General features: G+C 41.7%; 2 protein-coding genes across 2 annotated transcripts; both read left to right on the forward strand.

Annotated features, from left to right (window-relative positions):
* Positions 1-341: 341 nt before the first annotated feature.
* On the forward strand, positions 342-14,278 carry gpr156 (G protein-coupled receptor 156). Its single transcript, XM_044048352.1, has 10 exons — positions 342-557; positions 3,485-3,637; positions 7,299-7,426; positions 7,507-7,642; positions 7,725-7,835; positions 8,592-8,717; positions 8,854-8,949; positions 9,402-9,638; positions 11,162-11,320; positions 11,817-14,278. Exons 2-10 carry the CDS (start codon positions 3,521-3,523, stop codon positions 13,131-13,133), a joined length of 2,427 nt encoding a protein of 808 aa, XP_043904287.1. The 5' UTR covers positions 342-557; positions 3,485-3,520; the 3' UTR covers positions 13,134-14,278.
* LOC122783612 (E3 ubiquitin-protein ligase TRIM39-like) lies at positions 4,921-7,169 on the forward strand. The gene is made up of 2 exons (XM_044048356.1): positions 4,921-4,926; positions 5,239-7,169. Exon 2 carries the CDS (start codon positions 5,241-5,243, stop codon positions 6,885-6,887), a length of 1,647 nt encoding a protein of 548 aa, XP_043904291.1. The 5' UTR covers positions 4,921-4,926; positions 5,239-5,240; the 3' UTR covers positions 6,888-7,169.
* Positions 14,279-15,169: the final 891 nt, after the last annotated feature.

Here is a 15,169-nt window from a genome sequence, read left to right on the forward strand (position 1 = left end):
ATTTTTGTTTAGCAATTTTACTTTTTATGTGGCTTGAGATTGTTGTAGTTTTATGTTTATGAAACAAAGAAATAGGTTGTGTTTCTTTGTGAGTCGTTTGTGATTGTCCTTGTTGTGTTTGCTTTATGTTTGTTGTTGGCATTATTTATTGTAAATTGAGCTCTCTCTCTCTCTCTCTCTCTCTCTCTCCCTCTCTCTCTCTCTCTCCCTCTCCCTCCCTCTATCTCCATTTACACACACATGCACCTCTCTCTTCCTCCGCACACACCTCCCTTTCTCTCTCGCTCCATGCTCACGTGAAGTCTCTCTCTCTCTCTGACACTGGCGATCATTCCCCTCGGGTGGTGTACGTGTGTATTGTAGTGTGTGTGTAGTGTGTGTGTGTGGATTGACACTTTGACAGATCAGTGTTAGCTCGTGTAGTTATGGGAGTTGATCTGCAGCGATGTTAGACAACACAGAGTTTTTGCCTTTCATCAAAACGTCTGCGCTTTTTACGCGATGGAGTTTGGAGCGGAGAGAGGCGACGGGAGCCACCGCGCGCTCTGGACACCGAGGTTTGCGCTTTTCATTTCTGTCTCTTATATGAACTCTTTCCTTACTTACCTTTTTTTTTTTTACTCAGCACTTTATTCTCATGCAATTATTCCCATTATTACTCTGATATAGTATTTAACCTCTTTGCAAGTGGATGCAGCTCTGAGTGAGCACATGTTTTTACGCACCTTTCCACCCAAGAATGAACTGTTCCGTTACCGGTGGCAAACATTCAAACTGTCAGATGATATAAGTCCTGGCTTAATTTAAATATTATGTTACAGTAGTAGGCTCCGAGCCACTATAGTTCTCCAGTTAATTCAATCATCTCTAGAATGTTCTTAGTGACTACTAAAGGCTATAACTACAACAACAACAAGAACTACTACTAACAACAACGATAATAATAATAATTAGTATACCGCAAACTTTAAAAACATAAAACAATCTGATCTGTTTCCCAATTCTCAAAATGACAAAGTTCTTAAATGGGGACAATCTTTACTGACTTGCTCCTGTCATAAAGGAGCAAAGAAACCAAAGCATATTAATACTGAAGAAGCTGAAGTCATTTCACTGAACTCAATAACTCAAGCAGTTATTATTAGAATAAAATAAAATAATTGAGGATTGTCTATGAATGTGGACTCTGTTGTTTGGCTCGTGTGGTTCAGCGTTGGTGCTGCTCCCTCAGCTCTGTTCTTGATAAGAGTGTGACACAGTGACCACTGTAAAGAATCAAGCTGTATCTAAAGTGGACGAGCTTTCATGGTCAGTCAATTGCATTCTAACGCAGCTTAAAGAATAAACTTATAAACGGATTACCAACAGAGGAGGAATGCTTCAATATTGGCCCCTGAATCAGGCTTTACATCTGGCAGAGCCCGCCCCTCTAATCTTAAAAGAGAAGCAGAGAGATTGACAGGACAATGCATGGGTTTAACTCTTTTTTTTTTTTTGTTGTTGTTTAAAGTTTTAAGGTACAGACCCAAACCTCAGGTCTGCATGTTGGAGCTCAGAGGCTTGTTATGAAAAAAGTCAAAGCTAAACTCCACACCATGTAGACCCGCCCAATATTTTAGTAAGACATTCAAGGCCACAGATAGCTCAGGTATTACGTGCGGTTGCTTTGGAACGTTAAATACACTCCTCATGTTGATTCTAAAACTGTCAAAACATGTCTATAAAGCCAAAGTCGGCCTCGTAAAGCCAAGTGTGACCCCCCTCCCAGGCTTGATGTTGGCCGACCTTTGTTGACCTCTGTGGGGTTTCTCCTGAGCTGAAATCTATGGATGCAGGTTTTTTGAAAAACTGGCGGAAATGCCTCTCTCTGTCGGCCTTTTCCTGCGGGAAGCAACAGAACTGTGATCTAAAATTGGACAGTGACGAAAGGACAGGGACAGGAACTGCAGACATTTCCCACACATGCTTCGCTGAGGTCTTCATTGTTCTCTTAACACCATTAATTATTGGAAGTAAATCACCTTGGGCTTTACTTAACAGACCTATACAAGGCACTTCAAACATAAAAACCCATAGTATACTTATATCTTTCATTTCTGAGCCACAGCCACACTTTTCAATCATTTTGACTGCTAATTAAAAATGACTATGTTGAAATAAATCCTATGTAAGTCTGCTGTAAAACTGACATTTGCCTGAGTGAAGCAACTTACATTGATATTTATTATAGTTTAAAACCACAATATTTTATATCGTTAAAATAAATATTGTTTCCTTAATGTGTTAATTTTTGAAGTTAACCAAATTTTACAAAATGTTACCATTTACGACATTTTGGGGTAAGGGTTTGTACATAATCTGATGATGTAAATGTAATGAATTAATAAATAAGACATAAAACTTTTTTTATATAATATATATATATAAAATAATATAATATATATATATAATAATATAATATATATATACTTTTTTATATAGTATAATATATAATAATGATAAGATTTTTTATTATTATTATTATTATATTTATCATCATTTTTCATGGCATTCTGGATACATGTTTTTGTTGATTATTAAAGTGATATAATGTTAAAATTAGTATAAGAACAATTCTTGAATTCTGGTTGTTTAAGAACCCATCACCTAATTTGCAACACAGCGCTTAAGATTATCTTAGTCATGGCACAGACAGTGACACGGCATGATTCCTAATCACATGCCTTTCACATAGACACTTACCTGTCTGCAAACACTCTATCAATACAAGTGGACTCACAACATCAGGAGCCTGAGTCACGGCAGCGTTCGCACTGATCTGACTCTCAGTCTAGAGTCGATACAGCCCAGAGCATCAGGTGATCCCGTGCCGCACAATTAAACCTCTAACATGTCAGTGCAGCACAGGTAACCTCATAAATACCTATGGCAAGAAGTGACAAACAGTTGTTTGGTGATCTTTTCCAAACTCTATGGAGATAAATTAATAATAGCTGCAGACTGTGAGTGTGCAGCATGTTGTCCCAGTCGCTCTCTCTGTCTTGTGCACAGATGTGTCACAGCAGAGTGTGAGTGTATGTTGGCTGGTGCACCCTCCACGATGACGTAGTTGCTGTGGAAACTGAGGATAAGCAGAAACACAGAGACTTCCTGTCACACAGCCCATGTGCTGGCAACTTCATTTGTTTTTTGGCGGGGGAAACATTAACACCTAATTATTCTCACCTTAATTTAATTCTATTTGCAGTGTCAATTTGTGCCTGTGGTACATTTCCCTGTTGGTTTAATATAAATGTCATGCAAAATGACTTCTGAAGAGTTTTCTGTGAGAGCACCACACTGTGGTGGCTACAAGTCTTGCAACACTAACGTGCAATATAGAGCTAGAAGTAGAAGCAGGACTTCATTTGTGCATCTCCAGTGCCTCATTTTATGAATCTCATCACAACCACTGTGTGTGTGTGTTTTTTTGTTTGCTCCTCAGGATGTGTGTGTAAACGTGGACAGACTGGGGTCAATCATGGAGCCTGAGCTGAACTGCAGCTCCCACTGTGATTCCCCTCTTTGCTTCATCCACGCAGGAGTCAACAGGCAGGAGGGCCTCGAAGTGCTGCAGACGCTATGCACTGTCAGCATGGTAACCTGTCTGTCTGTCTATTTATCTATATATATATATATATATATATATGTATATATATATATATATAGATAGATATATATATATACATATATATGTAAAATATAATACAAATCTAAAATTTCTGGATCTGCTTCAGTTTAAAACAGCTCAAATAAAATTTAAAGCAAGAAATAATTTACTTGTAAATAAAATAAAGATATTATTTGCAGAGAGACTAGAGGATATAATTAAAAAAAGTGTGCCAGGACAACTTTAAGAAGTGTGTTTTAATCTCAGGGTTTAATTTATGGAATTATGTAACGGATGAATTAAAGCGAAGTAAAAACATCAATCAGTTTAAAAGTATATACAAAATATATATTGCCTGATCTATCTATCTATCTATCTATCTATCTATCTATCTATCTATCTATCTATCTATCTATCTATCTATCTATCTATCTATCTATCAAAACAGGACACCTTATAAAGTTGCAGCTGTAAACCATCTGCTTCAAGGCTCAATGTGTTGTGCATTATGCTCTTCTGCATACCTTCGCCTGAAACGAGTTGAGCTCATGCCTCGCCTGGCTTTCTATTACCTCAAACCAGTCTTGGCATTCTCCTTTGACATCGACTCGGCCTTTTCTCCCAGAGAACTGCTGCTCACTACATATTTTCTAGTTTTCGGGATGGGAGATGAACGCGTGAGAAAATCCTAGTAGATCACCAGGTTCTCAAATACTCAGACCAGCCTGTCCTCTGGTCTTCACTTCTTTCACCATACCGCTTTCGGCAAATCGTCTTGACCATGTCTACATACCTAAAGACACTACATTGCTCCAATCTAATTGATATTTATTTATAGTTGCATAAACAAACCGTTGAATCTGTGTTCCTAATAAAGGAGCCAGTGTGTGTAGATATTTTAGTTGACTATCTCCTGTAATCTGTATTTGTTTTGACCCTGCTGTTACAATATGTGTTACAATAGTATTGAATCCACCTGACGCTTTTAAAGTACTTTTAAAGTGTTTTGTGTTTACTGTTCAATTGATGCTGATGAACTTGTGGCATGCAAACGAAAACCCAGAGGACATGCATGTGGTTGGTTCAGTCGTAGAGATCTGGGAATGTTTTTGGGGAGGACAAGTGAAGCTATGTTTAGCATCATCTCAGTGGTAAGTAGAGATCACCAACATGGCATGTCGTGGCAAAAGAAAAAATAGAAACTGAAGTAGCAGTGACACCGTGTCAAGCCACTCAGACGCTCTTCTCCTCTTCGTGCTACACTCCATGAAAACAAGGTGAGTTATCTCTTTCAATGTTTTATCGTGTTCATTTATGAATGTGTCTGTCCTCAAGTGTAGTGATCATGTTTACCTAAGGGGACACTAACAGAGATGTGCTGTGTTTGATGGCTTATTATGAGACAAGATAACTTTCTAATGCACTATTTTATTTTATTTTATCTTAGTATAATGTCCAAACAGTCCTTCTTTGTAGTTGTATGTTTTGTGTGGCTGACAAAAAATATTTAACTCCATACATGTGTTTCTGAAAAGAAAAGGAACAGAGACAACATATTCCCTAAAATCCCACCTGCTTTTCTTTCTCAGATATGGCTGCTGCTGCTGCTGCTGCTGCTGCTGGCACTGTGCTGTCAAAGGAGCAGTTTCTTTGCCCAATCTGTCTGGATTTGTTCAACCAGCCGGTCTCCACTCCTTGTGGACACAACTTCTGCAGGGAGTGCATACAAGGATACTGGCAGAGTGCTAAGTTGTCGCAGTGCCCCGTGTGCAAGCAGAAATTCTCCAAGAGGCCTGAGCTCAAAGTTAACACCTTAATCTCTGAGGTGGCCTCTCTGTTCAAGGAGTCACTGGAGAAAAGAGATACAGGTGAAGAGGAGCAGCATTTAGGCCAGGAAGGAAACGTTTCATGTGATGTGTGTGCTGCGGAAAGAGTTGAGGCTTTTAAATCCTGTCTCGACTGTTTGGCCTCTTTCTGTGAGACTCATCTGGAGCCCCATCATATGCTAGCCACTTTCAAAAAGCACCGTTTGATTCATCCCACAATGAACATGCAAGACAGAGTGTGTACGAAGGGCGAGAAACTCCTGAACCTGTTTTGCGAAACCGACCGGACATATGTGTGCCAGCTCTGCGTCGAGAGAGACCACGAGGCTCATCGCGCCGTTCCTGTCGAGGAGGAGAGCCGTGGCAAGAGAGCTCAAGTTGGAAAGATATGCAAAGAGGTGGAAAAAACAATCCACCGTCGATGGCAGAAGATCTGCAAGATTGCTGAAAGTGTGAAGCTCAGCAGGGGAAACTCGGAAAGAGAGACCGAGGAGAGTTTGCAAGTTTTCACCAAACTGCTGCACCTTATCCAGAGAGGCCAAGCTGAGGCGGCGGAGCTGATCAGTGCCAAGCAGAGACAAGCTGAGAGCAGGGCCGGTGGAATTGATGAGCTGAGGCACACAAGCACAGAGCTGGAGCAGCTTTCGCGGACTGAAGACGACTTTTACCTTCTCCACCGCTTTCCAGCTTTCTCCACACTGCCAGCTGCCAAAGACCGCTCTTACACTGATGTAGAAAGTGCTGTGTACGTGGGCATGGTGAGGAGAGCAGTCAGGAGAGTAGCGACACAGCTGGAGGAGACTGTAAAAAGTGAGGTGAAGAGGCTGTGTGTGATTGAGTTCCGGAGGGCTCAACAGTGTGCTGTGGATGTAACGCTGGACCCTGACACAGCTCATCCTAAACTGGTGCTCTCTGAAAACAAGAAACAAGTCTTTCATGGCGACGTGGCACTCGGCCTTCCTGACAACCCTGAGAGATTTTACCCGGGTGTAAGTGTTTTGGGAAAGGAGGGTTTCTCCTCTGGCAGATTCTACTATGAGGTTCAAGTAAAAGGGAAGACGGAGTGGGATGTTGGAGTTGGGCTTGAGTCTGTCAGCAGAAAAGGAGGCAGCATGCTGAACCCTGAAAGAGGCTACTGGACTCTGGGGATGAGAAGTGACAAGACCTACTGGGCGCTCAGCAACACTCCTGTCTGTTTGCCACTGGTGGAGAAGCCGCAGAGAGTTGGGGTGTTTGTGGATCTGGAGTGGGGCCAGGTTTCCTTTTACAACGCGGACTCTGGTTCCCATATTTACTCATTCACTGGATACTCGTTCAAGGAAAGACTCTTCCCCTACTTTAACCCGCGGCGTAACCATGGTGGCATGAACTCTGCACCTCTGATCATCTTACCTGTCAAAGTCTCTGCTTGAATGCTTTCATTTCCATGTTGAGGATTTAGTGTCATATAATGGTGAGACGGAAAATTGTAGCAAGTGGAGGGCAACTTCACTCACCTTCTCCTTTTCTCAACTACATCAAGGAACTATGGTGGCCTTCACCTGTCAGAAAGGATGCGAACAATTTCTTTCTCTGGTGTTTCCTCCTTCTTCATCATCAGTTTATACATTGGGGAGACACAAGATTTATCCAATTTCTGTCTGGATGTTAGTGGCTGTGTTTGATTGAATTAAATTGTGTTTACTCAAATGAAATGGTGACTCTGGATGTTTTGTTTGCACTAAAGTGAAAAGTCACACACGCAACATTTAAATGATGTCAGTTTACTGAAATATTTTAGATGTGACTCTAAAAGGATTCCCATGTGCATGTCTTGTGCACAGATGGCAGTGGAGCTCCCAAGGCGTTCACTCTCCCCAGTGCTAAGTGCTGTGGTGTGGACGCTGCTCTGTGGTGGCATCCTGCTGGCCTTCTGCTTCCTCCTCTTCACCCTGCGCTTCAAAAACAACAGGTAATGTGAAAAGTGTATGAACGTTGTATTTTATATGAACCACAAAGACCCGTTAAGTGAAACTGAAATTGTTTCCTCAGGATAGTGAAGATGTCCAGTCCAAATCTGAATGTCCTGACTCTCTTAGGAAGTTTCCTCACTTACAGCAGTGGCTTCTTGTTCGCTGTTGACGAACGACTGCACTCACAAGGTGGAACATCGACGGCCGTGCTACAAGTAAGCGCTCACGTTCTCCTCATCATGTCATGTCATTGAATAAATCGCTGTCAATATAGTAATGCAGTGCTTTCTTCTGCAGGCTCGCATGTGGACACTGTGTGTCGGCAGTACCCTGGTGTTTGGCCCAATTTTGGGGAAGACGTGGAGACTGTACAGAGTGTTCACTCAGCGACTGCCTGACAAGAGAGTGGTAGGCACTCTCTTCTTCAGAAGTGGTTTATTTTGTCATACAGGCACACCAGGATGCATCAGACATACAACATTAAATTGTCACTGTTATTTTACATTCTATAGAAGTTAGAAGAAAGAAAGGTTTGTGGGGGAAAAAAGATAAAAATGATGAATGGAAGACTTTTTCATGCCATGGGATGCACTATATAAGTTATTTTTGTCTGATTATAGTCCTATATTTCTTTTTACCAGTTTTACCACATCCCAATTTAGGCATATAGTCCATTCATCCACTTTATCCTTCACATGAGGGTCATGGAGGGGTGCTGTGCCAATCTCAGCTGACATAGGGCGATAGGTGAGATACACTCTGGACAGTTGGACCACATCCATATAGACAAACAACCACCCACTCTCACGGTCAATTTAGAGTGTTCAATTTACCTAATCTCCTTATTGAATGTTTTTTGGACTGTGAGAGGAAAGCGGAGAACCCGGAGAAAACCCACGCACCAAACTCCATGTAGAAAGGCCCTTGTTCCGACCGGGTCGCGAACCTAGGTCTGCTAACCACTACACCAACCGCGTGACCGGGCATATACTCCATATAAATGGATTTGATCTCATGCCTTGATTCACTGAATGAATTTCATAGGAGGCTAACAGGAGACCTTTGTCCAGATGCTATCCAAACACAGAATCATCTCACAGTGATTGGCTTCATATGGATGGGAATGAGTTTGTTTTGAATGAGATCTGTGACTCACTGCCTCAGATAATCCGAGACATACAGCTGATGGGCATGGTGGCTTTGCTGATCCTGGTCGACCTGCTGGTTCTCACCATCTGGAACCTCACAGACCCAATCAGGTGTTCCAGATCTGTCGGGGCTGTTGTCAAGGTAGTAGTTATTTTATGAAGCAGTACAGATTTTGGGCATAAGCTGTACAGCAAGTGGTAAAGCTATTGTTGATTCGGTTGATGTGCCAAACATAAGAAGGTTTAAACTCACTAATAGTGTCTTTCTTCTATCGTAGGTAGCAGACAGAGGCATCTTCTACTCTTTGTCACAGATGGACTCGTGTTCTTCTGGATACTCTTATCTGTGGGCGATCATTATTGCTGTTCAGAAGGTTAGTCGTCTCTATCTATTTACATAGCCATAGTTTTTCTCAATTCAAGCAACAATGTATGTAGTTAACGCCTTATATAGAGCAGATAGAAGGTGACCTGAGAGAGGTCTGGTTGGTTTGTTTGGGCTACCAAAACAAGTACATAATATAAAAGGTTTATTCTAAAGCTGCATTTTCTTTTTTTTTAATTTAAAGTGATTATACACCTATGCAAACATACTTATTTGTATTATATTACATTTCTGCCTCTTCAGCTCTCATAATGTTTCACACTTGACTCTAATTTCGGATATGGAAATGGAGAGCCTATACATGTTTGACCTACTGCAGATGTTTGAGGTTGTACAACCAAATAAACTGTTTTCTAAGAAGAAAAATCAAGTACTTCATATGTAAAAGAGTAATTATTTGTTGTTGTTTTTTTTTTAAATTGTTCCTGAATCTGTTTTCAGGGAAGTCTTCTCCTCTATGGCACTTATCTGGCAGGGCTGACCAGCAACGTCAGCCACCCTCCAGTCAACCAGTCTCCCACCATCATAACAGCCGTTACTCTGGTCACCCTCTCCTCAGCTGTGGTCGTCCCAGTGTCCATCTTCTTGCAGGCCTGGCCCAACCTGGTCTACAGCACTGTGGCTGGAGCCATCTTCATCTGCACATCAGCGACTAACTGTATGCTGTTTGTGCCTCAGGTTAGAAACACACACACACACACACACACACACACACACAGGGGTAGGGGTGTGATGTGTTTTTGAATCATTGTCTGTATTTATTTTTTCGTGTTTCTGGGGATGATATTTTTGTAGCACATCTCATTTTACTATTTAGGCAAACAGGAAACCAATACAGACATGGATAGGCTTTAGGTAGACAGACATATGACAATATTTGACAATAAAAAAAACGTGTGGAGTGTGACTCACACAGAAAGTGATTATGAGTCAAAGCTACGTAGGCTATTGCAAACAGGTATATGACTCTCTGGGTGTCTGGCCGTGAGTTTGTGTGACAATACAGGAATGCATCTCCAGTGGAGAGGAAGGAAATATCTGAACAATGAGTAATGCACTCAAATACACCTGGGCAGATGATTTGGTAACATGTATTTGTCGCGCGTGCATTCCCACAAGATGGTGAGTTACAATAGAAGCAGTAAGAAGTAAATAGGTTTTTATTGCTGAAGTTCACTAGCAAGGCACGGGCTGCTGCACTGCACTGTGGTTCATGAGGCTTGTACATTGAATGAGTTCACTTAATCCAAGTTAACACATATTATTATTTTCACTGCAAACAATGATCTAATTATCTAAGAGGCCAGTGAATGAGGTGAGTGCTTTATGAGTCCTAATATCAAAAATACAATAATCAACCACTTCCTAAGGTATTGTTTGTACCTAATAAAGTGACATCCATGTGGTTATTTGAGTTATAATTGCTTTTTTGATCATCTCAAACTAGTTTGGCCCGTCTCCTCTGACAACTGGCTTCAACGTTTTTTTTCTTTTGAGAGCTGCTACCCACTGTATATTTTCTCTTTTTCGTACCATTCTCTACAAACCCTACGGATGATTGGGCTTAAGAATTTCCAGAGGTTTCTGAAATATTCAGACCAGCCCATCTGGCACAAACAACCACACCATGTTCAAAGTCTCTTAAATCCCTTTCCGTCTGCATTCTAGTTTTATTTATTTATTCTAATTAGATATTTGCAACAATGAGCAGTTGAAGCTAATAAAGTGGCTGATGAACGCTTGTACCAAACATCCATCCACATGTTTCTTTATCCTCCACATGAAGGTCACAGGGGGGCGCTGGTGCCACTTGTACCAACACATTTTAAATTTCATAACCCTATTTTAAATTACCTGGTACTTCTTTATACTTAAACGCTGCAGGGAAACCTCAAGTAGATGAGAACAATAAATCTTTCCATCACATTCAAACCCAACAACATAAAACACCATACATTAAAAAACAGCTTTAGGCGTACACGTTGTCCCTGCCCACTTATGTTCCCTGCACACCAGACTGGAACGAGGTGTGCACTCACCTCACTCCACCTCGCTGAACAGAAATCACGTCGAAATGTTCCTCAGCCCTATAACTATAGAACTGTCACTAATTGGTGCACCGCCCTCTTTATGTGCTTCATGTCACATAAAGCTGCACGCTAATGTAATTATCTGTACCATTCTTTCTCTCCACCATGCAGCTGACCCAGTGGCGGCAATTTGAAGAAGATCACAACAACCCGGGTCAGATGGCTAAGTATTTCAGCAGCCCCAGCAAGAGCCAGCCATCTGTGTACAGCCAGGATGAGATCTACTACCTGCTGGGGGAGAACAACTCCATGAAAAAGCTTCTTAATGAGGTACTGCATTAGTCTTCCACAGTACTGTGTGCCATTTCATTTTTGTGAGCATGGCTTTTTAAATTCAGTTTTTATTTTGCCATGTTCTCTCTTGAATTACATTTCACGTCTCTTTAACCCTTTAACACCTAAGCCTCAAAATGTCCGCCTGGACCTTTTTTAAGTGCTTTTGCCCATTTTCCAGAATAACTTTCAATACCTGGCAGTTATTTAGAATTTACTGCATGTCACAATTTAAACAATTGAAAGTGGAAAAACACTTTAGTTGTACATGAACACCAGTATAAAACATATTTAAAATAACATTTGTTTGAGTCTTTGAGTCTTTTTCCAATAGCACAAACCGTCACACAATTACGGTAATGCAAAGTGCGCTTGCACAAACGTGTCGTCTGCAATTATTTCGAGTGGCATCAACAGTTCATGTCACTTTAAACCCTCCATAATCAGGACAACACTATATATTGATTTGTGGCTCTGTCAATGCACGTTCCAGAAAAACGCTGTGATCGACAGTCTCCAGGAGCAGGTGAACAACGCCAAGGATAAACTCCTGCGGCTCATGTCAGCCAGCCAGCCCTGCGAGGACCAGGACATGGACTCGTCCACCACCAACCTCAACTCCTCCTCGACTCAAACCACAGAGCTCCAGTCTGATGGCCCTTCCTCTTCTTCTCTACCTCAAAGAGACCAGGAATTACAACTCTCCCGTCCTCACTGCGCCGCTGCTGCCGCTGTGTCACCTCCTGAGCGTCCCACTGCTTCGTCCCCTCTCCCTGCTGATGTGCGTGTGGGTGTAAATCAAAAGGGTGTGTCAATCCCTGGCACCACAGACACGAGCAAAGCTGGATCCAGAATTGTGGACGATCTCAAACGGCCTGTGTCAGTCCCGTCCTCTGGATTACTCAGGACAACAGAGGAGACGGTTAACTTTGTCAATTCCCTACAGTTCCGTAGAGGGTTAAACCCCTTTCAGGTGGAAACCTTTGGCAATCAGAGTGGCCTAACACCTCAGCTGAGACCGACCGGCTTTGTGAGCAGTGAGCAGCTGCAGGAAATCCTCCAGGAGCTTAGTTTGGACACAGTCATAGAAAGTGCGCTTCGCTCTCCTGCTCAAACACAGATAAAATTCACAGAACCCTCCCCTCTCTCCTTGCGGACGCCATGCTCCCCCCGCCCACCCGTTCTCTTTCGTCACCCCAGCATTTCCCCATATGCAATGAGGAAACGCCGGCCACCGTTCAGTGCGTCCAGAAGAGTTTTGACCTCTCCGTGCTTCTACACGGGATGTGAAAAAATCAAAGAAACCTGTGAAAACCAGAATCCAGACAAGAACCTCGATGGGGTCACTGGTGATGGTACCCTTCTCCAGAATCACCGCAGTGACCTAGAGCTAGATGAGGAGGATGAGGAGGATGAGGAGGATGAGGAGGAGGAGGAGGAGGAATCAGAAAGGCATGGAGTAGTAAGAAAACGTCAGAGGTGTGTTTCAAAATCTCACAGATGTTCAGCAGTGCGACGTGCAGAACACGATCACGCTGCTCCGTGTGATGTGGAGGCAGCTGGTGATAAGGAGCAGCACCGCAGACACATGAGAGACTCCTGTGGGTACTGGGACTCTGATTCTAGCAGCTCAACAGACTATTGTTACTACCACCGTCCCTACTGTGAGTCCTGTCTGCAGCGGGGCTCGCTGTTCTCCTCCGACAGCTCCTCGGACTCCTCCGACGGCGAGTACGAGGGCTACACCAGCCTCTACCGCTCCTCACGCCCTGTGGTGTTTAAAGAAGACATCAAACCCACCTTTGTGTGAACATAGGTTTTACTGCACTTTAATTAAATGTCCTAAAAACTCAACGCTATCTTTGTGGAGTGACAAATTTAGATGGGAATATGGCGCGTTTGCATCATTTTCAATAGCAATGTTTGGTGCATTCTGTATGAAGAGAGGGCTCGCATACTTTATTTGTTGTAAAAGCCGCCGTTAACTTTGTAAATATTAGTTATGTCCTTATTTTGTGTATTTCTGCTGTCAGATGAAGGTTTTCAAAGAAACAGATGAAATGTGCAGTATACTAGCTATAATACTGATCATATTTATTTTAATATTTATTAGTAAATTTACAGAATAACTCTCTGTCTCACTTTAAAAAAAATGTTTTACATGGTCAAACATTACTGAGAATGTTGCCATATTGTGGAATTGGCTTCAGTTGTCAAATGCCTACAATGTCACATGCTTCTCATCCACACACTGCTACTTCTCTTAATCATTTTTAAATTATTATTATTACTATCCTTATACATTCAGAAGTCCCAGTTTTGTTAATATGTCATGTGTGAGTGTGTGAGAAACTGCTGCTGACACTTGATACAGGTCTGGATGAACCTGCAGGTCACAAGGGCAGAAACCTTTACTTGGAACTATTACTCTGTACCAAGTTTGCTGTGTTCATCACAAGCATAATATGAACTGAGGCCACATCCACACTGCTCTGTGGGAACTGCCTGCTGTCCACACTACCCCAGCGTTTTAGAGCCCCAAAGACAGAGAAACTTTCACGGCTGGTTTTTTGTTTGAAAATTTTTAAACTGCAGTCTGAACAAGCAGAAACTTAGACCTTGAAATGATGATGATGATGCAGTTACCCACATTCACTTCCGGAACGGTTCTTAATGGGCACAACTGGACAATCAGTGAATGACAAGCTCCGTTAAAAAAGTCCAGAAATCCCTGCTCTGACTTTTCATCAGTGTTGTGTCTTGTTAGCAGTGCTTTATAAAACTGCAGCGGAGAATTGGATTGTCCAGTCACTGATATGTTTTCAGGTGTGTTCGTATGGATGCAGATGACTTCTGACTCTATCTCTGTATTGTTTTTGCACAGTTTTCATGGTCTTGTATCTTTGTCTGGCACAGTTAAATAAAACAAACAAATAAACTAAATATTCATATACATTTTCTATAATATCTGCTGCACAATCTTCTACTGATTTGTCCATCCCTCTCCCTCTCTTTCCACTACCCACTATCTCATATCTGTGTGTTTTTCCTCCTCTAATGGGAAAACGTGAGTTTGCCCGAGGAGATACAGCAGCATCTTCCATTACTTCAGCTTCGCTGCCTGTTTTTGAGACACTGCTGCTCCACATTCTGCATATGAACCATTGAAGGACAGCCTGGGAGGGATATCCTTTGCTATAAAATAAACCACACAAAAGACTGACTATACCAGCATCATTCCAGCAGAAAGACAGAAAGACTTTCCTGCCAAGCCAAGATAAGTGACCTGCATTCTGTTTAGGACTGAGGAAGTGGCACATTGAGGAATGGTCGAATAAAAATAGTTCAGTCACTCAACATATGTTACTGTCTCCACACAATAATCCATGGTTTCTCACATTATTTATGACAAATGTATCATGACTAGACAAAAAAATACTATGCATTTTTATTTAAGTCGGCAAGAAAAGAAAACCCTGTAGTAAATGACATTAATTTGAGGCAGAAGCACAGAAACACAAATAACTACTTTGGAGAAGTAAAGAGTTAACTGTGGTTTAAAATTGCTTTGTGGGTAGAAAATGATCAAATCTGGAATCATTTAGCTATAGATAATTCATGAATTTCACAAATCGGAGGTTAAATGCTCAAAGCAGTTATACCTCGCAATGTGTTTGTGTAAAGCATAAATAAAAATCATTATATATATGTGTGTATATATGTATACATGTATATATAAATATGAAACTATTGTTGTATTGTTATTTAATGCTTTTTTTAGGGATAGTCCACGTTTTTGGAGGATGAGTTTATGAGTTAGTGACACACTGTCAGCACTGACTTTAC

This window comes from Solea senegalensis, linkage group LG2 (genome assembly GCF_019176455.1).
Source record: "Solea senegalensis isolate Sse05_10M linkage group LG2, IFAPA_SoseM_1, whole genome shotgun sequence".
Lineage (NCBI taxonomy): Eukaryota > Metazoa > Chordata > Actinopteri > Pleuronectiformes > Soleidae > Solea > Solea senegalensis.